This window comes from Athene noctua, chromosome 2 (genome assembly GCF_965140245.1).
Source record: "Athene noctua chromosome 2, bAthNoc1.hap1.1, whole genome shotgun sequence".
Classification (NCBI taxonomy): domain Eukaryota; kingdom Metazoa; phylum Chordata; class Aves; order Strigiformes; family Strigidae; genus Athene; species Athene noctua.
The window spans coordinates 117,637,634-117,652,733 of record NC_134038.1 but is presented as its reverse complement, the minus strand read 5'-3'; the positions used below and the strand labels follow the sequence as shown (position 1 = coordinate 117,652,733).

The 15,100-nt window shown below is 38.2% G+C and overlaps 1 protein-coding gene across 5 annotated transcripts in view; it reads left to right on the top strand.

Annotated features, from left to right (window-relative positions):
* CCNY (cyclin Y) overlaps nt 1-15,100 on the top strand; it is a 136,845-nt gene that overhangs the window by 70,708 nt on the left and 51,037 nt on the right. For 4 of the 5 annotated variants that reach the window (XM_074899972.1, XM_074899971.1, XM_074899975.1 and 1 more), the window contains exon 2: nt 14,466-14,540. The exons of the other annotated variant lie outside the window; for it this stretch is intronic. In XM_074899972.1, coding sequence (XP_074756073.1) covers nt 14,466-14,540 — 75 coding nt within the window. The remainder of the gene's footprint in view (nt 1-14,465; nt 14,541-15,100) is intronic. 5 annotated transcript variants of the gene reach the window in all.

Below are 15,100 nucleotides of genomic sequence, written 5' to 3'. Positions count from 1 at the left end.
AACTTTCTGAGCAGTTAGTATGTACTTTGAAATTCTTAGTGAATTTGTCTTGCAGGAACCTGTCTAATCCTTTTTGAACTCTTTGACACTGGAGGAACTTCAGTGTCATGGGGAAAGTGGCTCCACAGTGTTGACTTTGCTGAAGAGCCTCCTCCTTTTATGCGTTTTGAATCTGTCCGTCCTAGTTGCGTTTGTTCCCAGTTCCTGCAACATACTACCTGAGTGGGGATATTTGAAATTTATGATTTTGAACATGAATTTAGAAATTTTTTCCCTATGTGTGCCATTTTTTGTGTGTTTATCTACATGTGCTGTTTTGTTGACTGGTAACTAAGACATTCTTCATAACTGATGTTAGTTTGCTATGTTACGTCCTATCATCTCCAGACTTTTCCATCTTATTAAATTCACTTCATGGTTTTGAATGTGTAAAAACCAACATAGAACGTTGTTGAAAAGTGACCATTTCATCCTGTGCTTCATTTCCCATCTTTTAAGCAATTTGTGCTTGGCCTTTCTGAGCACTCAATATCTCCTTCGGTTCAGAAGCAGGTGACGTTGTTAAAGCCTTTTGGAAGCCCAGGTAGGTTGTATCTACCAGATCTCTCTCATGCAAATGTTTGTTATTCCTTTAAAGAACTTTAGAAAGTCTGAGACATAAAGTCCCATTACAGAAACCTTCCCAACTTTCTGTGTATTCACGTACTTTAAATATCAGGTATTGTTAAAAAGACGTTTTTCAGAACAGTAGGATCTTCAGGTAGATACCACATGTTAATTTTATTCTTGAATGTATGGAATTGTATTTTTTTCACTTTTAAAGGGCAATAAGAATTTGGTTGAATATCTACTTCTATATGTACAGCACTTGCCAGTAAAACATCTTCTGTGATGTCAAGTAACTGTCATGTTTTAGTGAAAAAACCTCTGAGATTTGAAGTGAGGAAGCTGTCCTGAGTGAAATGACTCACTGTATTTATTTTTTTTTGCTGGCAGATTAGACATAGGCCTTAGGATTGGAAAATTTCATGTCTGTTTAGCAATTGCTTAAACATTTAATCTATGGTGTGACTAAATGCATTCCTGACAGGAGTACAAATTGCTAATGATGTGGTTATTCTTCCCTGTCAGTAGATTTCCTCAATAGATTGTCTTGGGGGAGATTTGATGAAATCATTGTTTAGCATGCTGCATTAGGCACTCTCTTTCTGATTTAATATATTGTTTTTGTGATTCTCTTTTGTCATAGAAACTCTGAAAGCAGTATTATGGACTGACACGAGGTGATTTTAATTGTTCTGTGGTAGCAGCTCACTGTTGTTGCCTTCCCTGTGTCTACCAATGGGTTGAGCATGGGTCTGAATTTGGCAATGAATATTTGAACATTTTGAGCTATTTAAGGGAAAAAAAAAAAAAAGCTCAAAAGAGTTGAACTCTCTGAGTTAAATTAGCATTGCACTCCTGAGCAATAATATGAAGTGTTTGTCCAGAAATGTTATATTACATATGGTCTGACATTTGTCTATATCTTCCCAGTAGCCTTGGTACATGGAACAATTCCCATAATCTGGAAATAAGATACTGTTGAATAAATAAGCAGCACATAGTGTCAGTGTGAATGATTAAAAGCAGACTGTAGCAAACTATGAGTGTGTTAGTGTAGTGCTTTATGTATATTTTGAATTAATTCCCTGGTACCTTTGTCAGGAAATATATTGGGAAAGATAACGAGTGTCCTAATGTGACCCTCTCTGACATGCCTGAAGAACAGCAGAGACCAAATTGTTTGATGATATTACTTGGCACTTTTGGTCCTCTCTTGAATCTGGTCTGAGACTAGAGCTTCTCAGGACAGCAGGTTTTCCTAAGAAAAGGATCCAGATGTTCAAGCAAGCTTAATGTGTACTTATGGATTTGAGAAAAAGTTTAGAAGATTAGGGAAGAAAAACTGATTCTGGAACTTTCAGACAGAATTGAGGAAATTTACTCTGCCTTTCACAGATTTCTTAGTTTGTATGACCATACGCTGTTTTTCAACAGGACACCTGCCTTATCCTGTACCAAGAATAGACTGGTCCAAGTAATGCATCAGACAGTGCAGTGAAGGAGAGATTGTATGCAGGAATTGAGACTGATTTGTTGATGAAATGAAGTATTGTGTATGGAGGCTGTCAAGAGAGTGTGGAACGTGAGGGCATGGAGTCCATCTTCATTTCAGTACAAAGTGACCAGTCAAGCCAGAAATTTCATACCAAAAGATTAATCTGGTTTAACTTTAGGTCACTGAATCTTGGTTTAGTCTGAATTTGTCAGCACTGGTTCCATGTATAGTAATTGGAAAAGAGTCAGCAAGTCAAGACTATGACATGTCTGTTCTATCTCAAATGTTTGTTATATGATTGGGAAATAGCTGCTAAACAAGTGCACTTCTAAAAGTCTGTACTTTGTTAATTGTAGGGCAACTGGATGACTAGGTCTGAATTAGGCATCTGAAAGTAACAATGTTAAGATTGAACAAGATGGTCTTGTGACCCCTAAGTATGTGCTCTTCTTCTGGCTGTCTGAATCAAGGCTTAGAGTCTGATCTTCAGAGCTGTGGAGTAAGTGCAAAATGGCACTGGGATTTTAATGATGCATTGTCTTTATTCCTTTGCCTCAGTTCCTCATCTGTAATGGAAATAACCAGTAGTCCCTTCACCTTTTTGTCTGTACTATGCATAACTTAACCTGGGTTTGAACTGTAAGTTTTTATCTGCCTGAATTTAGAATGGATGCATTACTTGTGGCTTGTCAGGTCAGCCTCAAGACTTAAATATTATATGCAGTGGCTGTGTCCACATGACTGGGGAAAAAAAAAAAAAAAATAGGAAGCTGCTTTTATCCCTTTTTCAGTTGCCCAGAGCTCATACTAAGAGCTAGAGAGTTGCAAGATACTGGATGTGAAACTAATTACTGCACTGGGACTGAATCTTACTTGTCCTGGGCATTAAGCCAATGTAATTTTGGGAATAAATCCCTGTTTGGGACAAGAACAAAACTTTTCAGTATGATTTTGTTTTAAAAATAAATTTAAGACTTTTCTGTGGCTCTTTAGAGCTATTCATATATTCAGATTAATATGGTAAATCACAATGAAGATGGATGGCAGTGTTTTATATGATTACAAATTCACACCAAATAACAAGATATGAATATACTGCTTTTTACCACTCTGGAAATAGTACCTCCTGTAGTGACAGTTCTGCAACGTACTCAGTTGCTTTAAGGTGCTTCTCCCAGATCAGCATTTAATGAGTCTGAGCTGACTCTTGAACAAATGTCAATTGAAGAACTCAAAGACTGAGAATAATTAAAGATCTGCAGTTGTTTTCTTCAAAGTTTAATGTATCCTTTTCCCACTTCTTGCTTCTTTTTTGTTGTTGTTGTTGCCTGGTGTATAGGACACCTGAGTGTGAGTTGAGGGGTTTTTGAGGACAGACAAAATATCTGGATGTTGCAGGTTTTTAGGTTTCAGAAGCCTATAGTGTTTGGAGTCTGGGGAAGAATCACGTGGCTGCATCTGAAGTGGATATATGTTGAGCAAGCTATTTTGTATGCTTTCTGCATAAGGCTTCAAGTAGACTGAGCCTCCTGCGCTTAGGGAGGGCACCACAACTCAGTAATGGAAGTGCTCGGTGGCTCAGATGTGTGTATACATGCACATGTGCTTTAGCTGTATGTATTTATGGGTTTTTGAATACATACACAAATGCAGAGTTTCAGTGATGAGAGAGGTTTTTAATTTAATGTCAGTTGCTTTTCAGTTTTAGGTGGCAATCTGCACGTAGTACTGATTTTAACACTATCTTGGTGGCATGGTAGTTTGGTTGCCATGTGAATGCAAATTGCAGGGAAAAAATGGAAAGCCTATCATTGTACTTTTCTACAGAACACCACAGGATATTAGGTAAAGATTGCAAATCATATTTTGCATATTAAAAAAGCAGCTGCTGCCCTTGAAGTCACAGGTGTGCCCTTATAAGTGCTTTATAATACACTTGCACTAAATTTTCTGAGAAACCAGGATAGATTTTTTTTTTTTTTATGTCTGTATTCCACAAATTACCTATTAGCTGTTTGATAAAAACTTTGTTAGGTCACATAGCTCAGTAGGGAAGCAAAAGGAAAAAGAAGAGGTCCTGGAAAGATGCCATTTTGGCTGGCTTTTATTAAAATAATTTCTGTAAGGGAATGAGGAATGGTAAGGTCGTCCTACTCTGCTGGGCTGGTGTGAGGGCTCCTTAGAACTTGAGTCGGTATTATGAAGTTACTTCTTTCCAGATGACGAGTTGAGCTACAGCTCGAGCTCCTGTGCCCTGATTTGCAGAACATAACACATCCTTAAGGTCATTCCTTTTCTTACCAATTTGTGTGGCAATAATGTCTGTGTTTTGTGGAATGGTTGAATGCATACACCCTGGTGCAAAGCTGCAGATAATGCTTCAATCTAAGATTCAAGTTTATGTCAGCTCAACTGTGAAATGATGCTGCGGACTTTGTATTGATCTGTATCTTCAAGTAAAATTGGTTCACTTTGCTGTAGGTTAAACCCAATGCTTCTGCTGACTGGTACTGTGTATTTGACTCAGTGACAAATAATTCCCTGCCAGCTGCTAACCTCTTGAGTTAAATTTGTGTCCAAGGTAGCTGAGATCACAGTCAGCCTCACTTGGGGCATTGGTGGGTTGTTGCCTCTTCTGGTGGACAGCATGATAGTACTGTTCAAATGTTTTGAAATGACAAGTAAAATAATTTTGTATGGGAACAGCTGGTATCATCTGTTTAGGTCTGTAACAATACTGTGTTTATATTTGTAAAAGATTTTTCATGTATCATGTTAAATGATTATCATAGTCGTAATCATAATATTTTTTTTGATAAATTTATGGGAATAAAAATAAGATTTTTTAAAAAATATGTTAATAGTTTTTTTTAAGTCTTTCACAACTGTTTATATTCCATTCTGTCTACCTTTGCCTCTAGTAGGGCAGAGTAGATTCATTTTCAAGGGCTGTATGTGTTAAGTAAAAATGCATTAGGGAAAAAGCAGTCATGGTGCTTAGTGTTGCTGGGGCATTAGAGAAATGCATAAATTTCAGTTTGAGATTAATAGGACAGTGACTTTGTTCTTTTTGTTGTTACATGTGCCGTGAGACATGAGTGACATTGACAAAAGGAGGCAGTAGTTAGGGTGTTAATAAAACCCACTGGGAACAGGTGGCAAAGCAGTCTAGGTGGTGACATTCTGCCACCTTACATAGAAATGCACTTGGAATGGAGAGACACCAGCCCGTGTTTCTGAAGGGATGCGTGCCGATACAGTCACACCTAGTGTGCATTAGCTGGCTCTGTGTCATTTAATGGAGGAAGGTTGTTAAGAGAGAGGGTGGAACTGGGAAGCTTGAGTTCTGTGTTCTCAAGTGCCAAAAAGTGGCGTTTAATAACAAAATAGGAAGGTTGGCAGTGAGAAAATGAGCAGTGATGGGAGATGCATAGCGAAGTGCAGAGCAAGATACTCTTAAAGTGTGCACTGTAGTTCTCTCCATCTTGCATTACCTAAAGGAACCATATCACATATGATTACTGAATAAGATTTTGTGGAAATAATGTCTTATTACTGTTTATATTACTCATAATATTCAGAGCAGACTGTGCTTCTGAAAAAATGATGGCAAGCTTTGCCCCGTCTCTGTATTCCAGTAGCAGAACTGACATGTCACATGTACTTACTTGCCTTTTGGTGCAAAGCATTAGACCACCTTCACCCAGCTTCAGCTTTGTTTCCCTGACAGTGTGTTCATCTGGCTGAGCTGAGGCATGTGGTTGTTTGCAGACCTGAAACCTCTGAGGGAAGCTCCTGTGTCTCCTGGGCCTTGCTTTGGCTTCCTGAATCTGCTGGGCTGAAACCTGCTTCCTACTCAGTGTCAAGGAGTCAGAAGCAGTATGGACTCTTAAGTGATGGATTCGTTGGGCTTCACATGCTGTCCCAATGTAATTTTTCATTATAAAAGTCTGGTTATACTCTCAGAATAATGAAAATGGTGGATTAGAATGAATTTTTGCCCATGAAAACCAGTAATATCGCAGGGAACGTTATCCTTCATCTCTGGAGTCAGTTTGTCTGTATTCTGGCACATGCCTCCTTGATATCCTGCATGCAAACAAGGTTTGGGTCTAGTTGTGATTCTTGGGCGAGCTTCTGTTGTGTGCTTCATAAAAAATAATTATCTTTAAAACATTGGCGGGGGGCTTTCTAGGAGGACTGTTTTCAACTGAGTATTTATCAGCATCCCTTGTGCTGTAGCATGTCTTGAGTGCACTAGCAGGAAGGAAGGGACACGCGCTCATGCACATGCTTGTCGTTGCTCTTGCTGATTTTAACAGGAAACTGGAAAATCTTAAGGATACCATCTTTGAGATGTTGCTTTTCTTTGCTGGCCTTAGATTCAGATAAGTGAAGGGAAGGTGACATTTTTCATGTCAAGATACTTTGATGTAAAGAACTGGCTTTTAGAGTAGACCATGTTGTGCATTCCATTATTGTATTTTATTTACACTTCAGGTGTTTTAGGGTACAGTAATGAATCATGCTTTGTTATACTCAAAAGCCAGGGAAGCAGTATTTGAGTATGATGTATATATATATCTATATATGCAAAGCCATATATTTTTTATTAGGCACTTTTTACAGTGAACAATTCTGTTCAAGGGTGGGGGTGCTCTTGAATTAATAGTAGCACAGAATTCTTGCTGTCTAAGTCCCTGATGAATTCTTCACATAATGTGGAGAAATTGCCTTGTCCTCTTTGTTATCATGAGGCGAGTGGAATGGATAGGTGTTTGCATTTGGGTTTTTTTTCCTTATCTTCTGCTATCTTTATGTCAATAAAACTTTTAAACTTAATTTTTGTTACAGTTAAAGCAAAAACTAATAAATGCAGTATGGGAATATCCGAAAAGCATCCATGAGATGAACTTGAGAGGGAAAAGATATATTTAAAACAGAAAAGATATTAATTAGTATAAGGAGACATTAAAAAAAGACTTATGTATCATGTAATGTTAGATGACTTAGAAGATGTGTCTAATTGGGAGAGACTGCTGTGAAAGGGAACACGAATTCTGAAAAATGATACAAAACTAAAAATCCTGGATCCAGACTTTGTTCAACCTTCTTCTGTGAAAAGTTTTATGTGTGATTTTCTTTCTAGAAAAGAAAATAAATATACCTGTGTCTGTGAGAACCTCTCTATGTTGTAACTTGGCTGACTGGTCAGCAATAACTGTACAGAAAGCATTATTTGCCACAGAGGGCTCCTTTTACTGATGAACTATCTGTGCGTCTCCCTCGAAGACCTAGGTCAGAGCAGAGCCTGGAACGGAGTCATTGTGTAATTGGAGCTTGCTGAGAAATGTCGTGCCTGTCATTTGCTTGGAATGGTATGCTGAGAATACCGTCGCTCTAGGGTAGCAAAGATCACATCCAAGTGTTTCCAGTAACCTAGCCAAACCTGAAGGAGTTTACCCTTCCAGCCAATTGCTTCTTGAAAGCCTTCCAATTTCCCACTTTCTTTTCTTTTCGTAATTGCTGTTAAAGTGTAGTGGAACATCATCATTAACATTTGTTCCTACAGGAATACTGCTGGCAGTAACACAGCTGAGAGGCATTTTCATTTGGGGTAGGTTAGTTGCTGCTTACACTCAGCATGAAGTACTGTAAAAAGTACAGATGAATCTTACGGTCTGATACTGATAAACCTTCGTGCTGTGATTGTGTGAGGTTTGAATAGCATGAGCTGAAACTTGCAGTAGTGGATCTTGAATCTTGGAAACTTCAGTGTAAAAGCAGATGCAGTTACTGTTATTACCTAGTGAAATCAGCCTATACAGTTCAGTCTTATTTTGGCTTGAAAGGTATAAAAAGTTCTGAACATAAAGCATCCCAGTGCTTTATTTATTCATCCCAGTGAATTATTTTAGTCCCAGAGCTTGGTGCATCCCACATTTTTTGAAACATTTGAGATGAAAATCTCAAATGGAAACTTTAGTACTAGATTTAGTCATATGGTTTTCCAAATGTAAGATTGTATCATGACTCCTTTGCATAAATTGTGGTGATTTAAAATAAAGTCTGAGAAAATGGATAATAATGGTGAGAGGTTGCTTTCTTCAGTCCTGTTTCTTTGCTTTCTTTAATGTTTGGGGTTTTGCCTCATTTGACAAGAGGCAGATGAGGGAGATCCTCTTAGCTGAGGTATCCATTTCACTCTTAGCATATCCTGAGGAAATTATAATAATACAATGTTTAAGGGAATATTTTCATTACTGTACATTTAAATGGCTAATGGCAGTTAATAGAGGGGAGCAGCCCAACCAGAGTGAAAGAGAAGCAGAAAGGCATAAGGTTTAATGAGACTTCTGAAATTTATTTCAGCAGTTTTTTCTAGGTTTAGTGTTGGGAAAACTTCTCTCCCGGTTTGTGCCTGGAGAATACTAGTTTGGTTTCTCTTCCCACACATGACATCAGCTCACTTGTGTGGGCTGATACACTGAAAGCTGGAGCAACAACTTCACTTTTTCTGCCAGCTGGAGAAATAACATCTCAGGTCCAGCTGGTATCATGGAGGTGATGAGGGAGGCACAGCTGTGCTGTTTCCTATACATGTCAGGGCACACTGAAAGCCCTGCCCTTGACATCTCTGTGAGAACCTTCCCCTTCCCTCGGGTCACCTGTGCTTCCCTTTCCCTCTGTCTCTGTGGTGATTGTTTTCTCTTCCCTTTCGACATTCTTCCTGGAAATGTGTAGGGCTTAAACATTGCTTGTTGCTTGCATTCTTTTAATTTCTTGCTAAGTACCTGTGTAGTATTTTTGTTGTTTTGCACCCACCAGGCCATACCAGGCAGGTGCTCTGTTATGTCAGGTTGTGGGTGGAGAAAAGAGGGCAAAGAAGTTAAGTAGTTTGTGTAGTGCCCAGTCAGCTGCAGTTTCCTCTCTGGCATGTCCTGGATGGGTCTGTTCTTTTCTCACCTAAAGTCCCTTTAAATAACTAGAAAAGAAAATAATCTTCTGGGATGAAGAAACATGGATTGATTTAATTTTTAAGCATGTAATAGGTCATTAAACTAATATGTGACACTGTCTTTTTCCTTAATGATAGTGGTGGTTGTGCAGTGGCAGTGATAGTCTGTGGTCCCAGGGGTGAAAGGAAGGAAGGACAGTAGTTTCACCAGATTATTTCAGAGCTGTTTAAGTCTAAAACAAGGGTTTTACTCAGTTTAGATTTTAGTCTGTTATCGAATCAGCATCAGAGCCTTGGCAGTGCAAACTTACCCGACTTTCATTGTTCAAAAGGAAGGAAATAACATCTTATTTTTCCGATAGAATAAACACATTTTTCAGACCTTCTCCCTGTGCTGCAGCCCACATGCACTCTTATAAAAGCAGTGACTGTGTTGCTTTTTCCTGTTTGTGTCAGGAGAAGCTTTGATGCGCGTTACTCAGAAGTTAGTTGCTACAGCACCCATCCTTTATTCTCTTGTGGTGCCAGTTTCTATCTCAAAAAACTCATGAGTTGAACTTATTTTTTTTGTTAAAATTTTGCCATGAATGATTTAGTCTCATTCTTTTCTGTTTTTATCTTGCATAATGTATTCTGACCACAAGGCTGAAAATGTACCTCGTTCTGAGGAATTGTAGCAGAGTTTGGTGCAGTTTTAGAAAGTTTGTGGATATGCCACTGGGATTTGCTGAGGGTTTGTGCTTAATAATTTAAATATTGCTATTTCTGAAGATTTCACAGAACTTAGACTATAGAGGCTCCTGGGATCATCTGACCTGCATATGAATCATAAGCCAGTAACTTTCATGGAGTTATTCTTAAACTGAACCTAAATACTCATGCTGGACTGAAGCCCAAAGATTGCTGAAGCAATCTTCTAGAAAAGGAAAACATCAAACTGAGCTGAGTGCATGCTTCTTGGGTGTGGAGCTTCAGTGTCTATTTATCCTCCCCCTTTTTTTTTTTCATCCAAGTTCATAATTAAGATCTTTCTGCTTTCATTTTCCACTGGTTTTGTTATGTTGTGTGCTAGATTAGAGAGAGCTTTTAGTATTACTCTTCTTCCCCTGTGAAGGTTCATGTGAACTACAGACACCTCCTAGTTTTCTTTTTTCATCAGCTGAACGGTTTGAACTCAGACTGTCATTTGAAGGTATTTTCTGCAGTCCTCCAGTCATTCATGTACCTCTCTCCTACGCTCATCTGAACTTTATTCTTATAATTTTAAAAAGTGCAAACTGAGGCTGTATTCAGAATTTTTTGTCTCAGTAATGTTTTTTAAGATGTTGTTTTGAGATTTAAAATCTTGCCTGGGCTTTAGCCCAAGTCTGAACCTGAACTATTTTACAGTTTGCTTCTTTTCATGGCCATATTTGAATGCAGCTACTGTGGCTTTAGGAGCTGTGTTTCTCACAGTCTACAGGATGAATCTCATTGTGGTCTTCTGGTGGTTGTCTTAAACTTCAACACAGTTGTGTACCAGATTAAGTTACATATAAAATCTACTAATTTTTATTTTTTTTGTCTCGGAGAGAGAATGAATTTATTTTGACATGATAAAACAGAATGCCCATTGTAATAACTGTCATTTTGGGATACTATTAAGCAAGGAAGAGAATGCATTCTTAAGTATATTTGCATTCTTAAGTATATTTGCATGCATTTGTAACTCTGATCTCTCCCAAGTCCTCCAAAATTGTGTGAATTCTGTTAGACATACGACTTCTTAGCTGAAGTGTACCTGTGGCTGACTTTGCTTTGGCTAACCAAAAATCAGATTTGATTTAAATATCTATATAGATACAGATATATGTATGTATACATGTATTTATAGACACACTTTGGTTCCTAATCTTGAGAAGATAAAAAACCCCCTGAAATGTTCAAGGGATTTCACATTGTTTAGGTGTTTACAGGATGGGAGTTATATTTTGCATAACTTAACAGTCCTTAGTATTGAGAACAAAGAAAACACGATCTTTGAACTGAGAAAAGATGTAGGAAAATATTCCACATCTGTTTAACTGGAAAGAACATCTACAGTGAAAGACTTTTGATTTGGACTGTCTATGAGACTGACTTTTTTTGAAAGCTGATTTTGGAGTGCAGAGTAGCTGTTGTAAAAAGTACCCACTTTAAATCTTTCCTTTGTAAGGCAGTCATGACTCAGAGCAGACTGCTAGCAATGGAGAATTTTTTTGTGCAGATTTCAATAATTGGAATTCTGGCTCTCATTTTGCTCTCTTTTGAATAGTAGAGTATTGCTTGTGTGAGTTTAAATCTCTCTTTATCTTTGACTATTCCATTAAAAAATGGGTAAACCGTTCATATTATGGCTGGTTTTCATGATACTTTTCAAATACTAGGAAGAACTACTTGTAACACTAAAGCAGTATGAACATATTATTTTCTTAAGGATGGAGGTAATCTTTTGGTGGATAATGCCCTTTGGTGTTGAGTTACTAGCTTCAGATATTTGTATATAATTTGATTTCTTTCTTCTGTAACACGGTTTCTAGTGACAGATTTGTAAGAATTTGTTGCCATATTCAGAAAGACATTTGTTTTCAAGTTGTACAGTAAACTTAAGACATCTAAGATCAACAGGAGACTGAAATCTTACTTGTGTGTTGTGAAACTATCCATTCTAATGCTCCTGTATGCCAGGAGTGGTGGCCTGGAGGGGTGTGGTCCCACAGGTGGCCTGTGGAATGCTCTGATTTGCCTTATGCTTTTCCCTGGAGGACCTGGGAGTGGTCAGCTTGCAAGTACATGCCAAACAGCAATATCTTCTGCCTTCATGACCACAAGTCCTATGCTGTTCCTCAGAGGAATGTGGGGAGCCAGCCTCTCTCAGCAGCACTTGTCTTCTTGTCACCTTGTGCTGGGTAACCTGCCCTGGCAGGCTTTGCTGCTCCCCATACCCCTGTTCTTCCCTTCTGATTTTTGTGCTGTCAGCTTGAGACAGATGGATGTGTTTGATGGCTGCTCTTGCTGAAGATGATGTAGGAGAAGGGATGTGGAGAGAAGAGGACACATGGTGCTTTGTGGGGTTCAGCGGTGGGAAGGATCCATGGCCACTACCTGGCAGTGGGTAGCTGCATCTGACCAGATGGTTCAGAATCCCAGGTCTGGTCTCTGCAGCTGTTGAGGTTGGATGTTGCTGGCCTTCTTTCACCTCCTGGCAGAAGAATAACAGTTTATCCTAGAGCCAGTGCTTTTTGGTAGTTCATATTTTTTTTCAGAATGACTTTTAAAGCCCTCTGTTGGTATACCTTCTGCATAATAGCCTTTTATAACACAGAAATCTTAAATAGTTGCAACTTAACTGCAAGATAATTGGTTTTCCTTTCTTTTCAGTCCTGTAAGCAGACTGTACGCCTGTACCAGTTCTTACTACTCCGTGTGCAGATAATTTTCTAGGCACAAAAGAAAGGAATGCTTGTCTGTTTAGGGGCAGTGTTTTGTAAGTTGAGTTCAGTTTCATATTGCATATTTTGTTGACTGAATCGGCATTGCTCTGCCTTAAAAGGCTCGTAGAAAAATTATCTGTAGTGGTTTAAAAGAAAAGGCATTTTTGTTAATGGTGATGTATTGTGCTGTTTGATAAAAGTTGAAGAGAATGATAAAAGGCAATGCATTTTGCCACTTTAAAATGCTGATTACTCCTTACTTAATGAATTGCATCTTGAATTCAACTTAATGGAAAAACTGTCCTGAAATGGAAAACAATCTTTACCAGCACTGTCTATCTCAATGGATTTTTTTTTTTTCTCCATCTTATTTAGACATAGAGAAGAAGGAAAAGTAACAGGAAAACATTCTTTCTAATTCACAGCCCTTTCAAGTCAGAACTCCTAGTAGTAAGATGACATTCCTAGAATCTTCTCCAAACTTGGCTGCAAATAGTAGTTTCTGGGAGAATCAAAATAATTTTCCCTTGAAATCCCTAGATTTCCTTTGTGGTTTTGATGATGATAATAATAATAATAATAAGCCCGATTTCCAACTGAGAAATTGCTCTTCTGTGTTTCTGGGTCCTTCCTTGTGAGAAAGATTACGTTTCTTCCAGAAGTTATGTCCGGGTAGCAGTAGCACGTCAGGCTGTTCATCTCATGGCTGCAGAATGCAGGGAGATGAAAAGGAAACCAAGACTGTAAAGGGGAAAAATACAAAGTACATTTGTAGAGAGGTGTGTGGTCAAGAGAAAAAAGCAGAGAAGTGGAAGACCTAGTAAATAAAAGGAAAAAGGGGAAGAGAGTGTGGTGATGAATGGTGAAGGAACAGGGAAAGCTGTAGACAGGAGAACTTGACCCCTGGGCAAAAAGACGTTGTTATGTTTTCATAAGACATGGGGCTTAATTTCCAGTTTTGCTGAGCATTCACAGAGATATGAAAGGGGAGTGAGAGAAATGTAGAAAGCCTGGGATAATCACAGAAGATAAATATATCAGTGCTCAAATGTAGTCTTGCATAAATGCCTGTGTCAAATGCAAGAGAACGTATATCTAGAGATCAGGAGAATGTAAGAGAACTAAGCTTGAGAGAGCCACACTGGGAGAGCAATAATATGGCAAAAAACGATGTGCTATTTTTAGTAGCATCCTTTCAAGTGGATGCAGGCATATAAGAATTTTGACAAATTGGTAGTGGAGTGGAATTTGGGAACAAGTAAATTCAATGGGTTTTAACCTTGAACGAGAAAATAGCATTCATAGATATTTGTGTAAATTGTGATAGATTCAGATCTTTAAGCTGGTAAATGTTTTTTGGGACTGGTTTGTTTGCTGGGGTTTTTTAAAGAAGCTGTGACAGCAAGGAATACATTAATCTGTGAAGTATCAGGAGAGTTCCAAGTTTTTGTAATCTTGACTGTTTTGAGCACTCTGGCCTAGATTTAACTTGTTTACGTTCAGCTGCAATAACTACTTAATTTAATCACATCTAATCCTGGAAACCTGTCTATCTACAGAGGGTTGTGTATTTATTTCATAAAAGTTAATTCTTCTATAATTACATATAACCAGCTGTGTTCCTGTGCTTTGGGGCATGGTGGGAAGAAACTGATGGCAAATGGATAATTCCTGACTTCTTATGTACAAACTTCTCAAGCTGCTTAACTGTTCTAATGCAAAAACAGCCCTTAGAACTGAAGTGTAATCCCAAAGCTGTATTGATGCAAATGATTTGCGTGCTAAAAAGAGCCACTTGTGTGAAGAAGGATAAAAAAGTAGGCCTCAAAATGGATTTTATTTTACAATAACTGCTTAAGTGTATAAACTCGGTCTTATTAAAAAGAATGAGAGAATATCTGTATGCCATTGGATAATCATAAATGGTTTTGTGCTGTTCGTTCTTTCTTTCCAGATTTGAACATGGAATTCAACCCATCAGATCATCCACGGGCCAGTACGATATTTCTCAGTAAATCACAAACAGATGGTAGGTTACTGAATTTATTACAATATTTGCTCTTGCACTTATCTCTAAACCCTTTGTTAGAATGCATGGGATAGTCTTTTAACAGGTAATTCCTCTCCCAAAAAAAGAGGATTTTATAGGCATCTCATGTTAGAGCTGAAGGAAGTCATACCTTCAGGTAATGATTTTTTCAGACAGTAGTAGAAGGTACAGGTTTGAGTCCTGTCACGTCCTGAAATTTGAAGTTACAAGTAGTCATTGTATCAGAATTACAAATATGGATAAAGCTTAATATAATTATATTTAAATCCAAAATTTTCTGTGTAACTGTTGGGGTTTTTTAACTCTGAGTATTAGGCCAAGCTTCTGGGAAATGCGTGGAGAGTGGCATTTTCTCAAGAAAACAGTTTACATAAATGCCAGCTAAGATGACAGTCCAGAGTTTCCTCTGATATAGCTGATACTGTAAATGTGCTCAGGTACTATATTTTAAGAACAAAACAACCCCCATCCCACCCAAACATTCTGTCGTCTTCTCTCATTATGGATTTGTTATAATCATAAATTGTCTGGAGTATTTA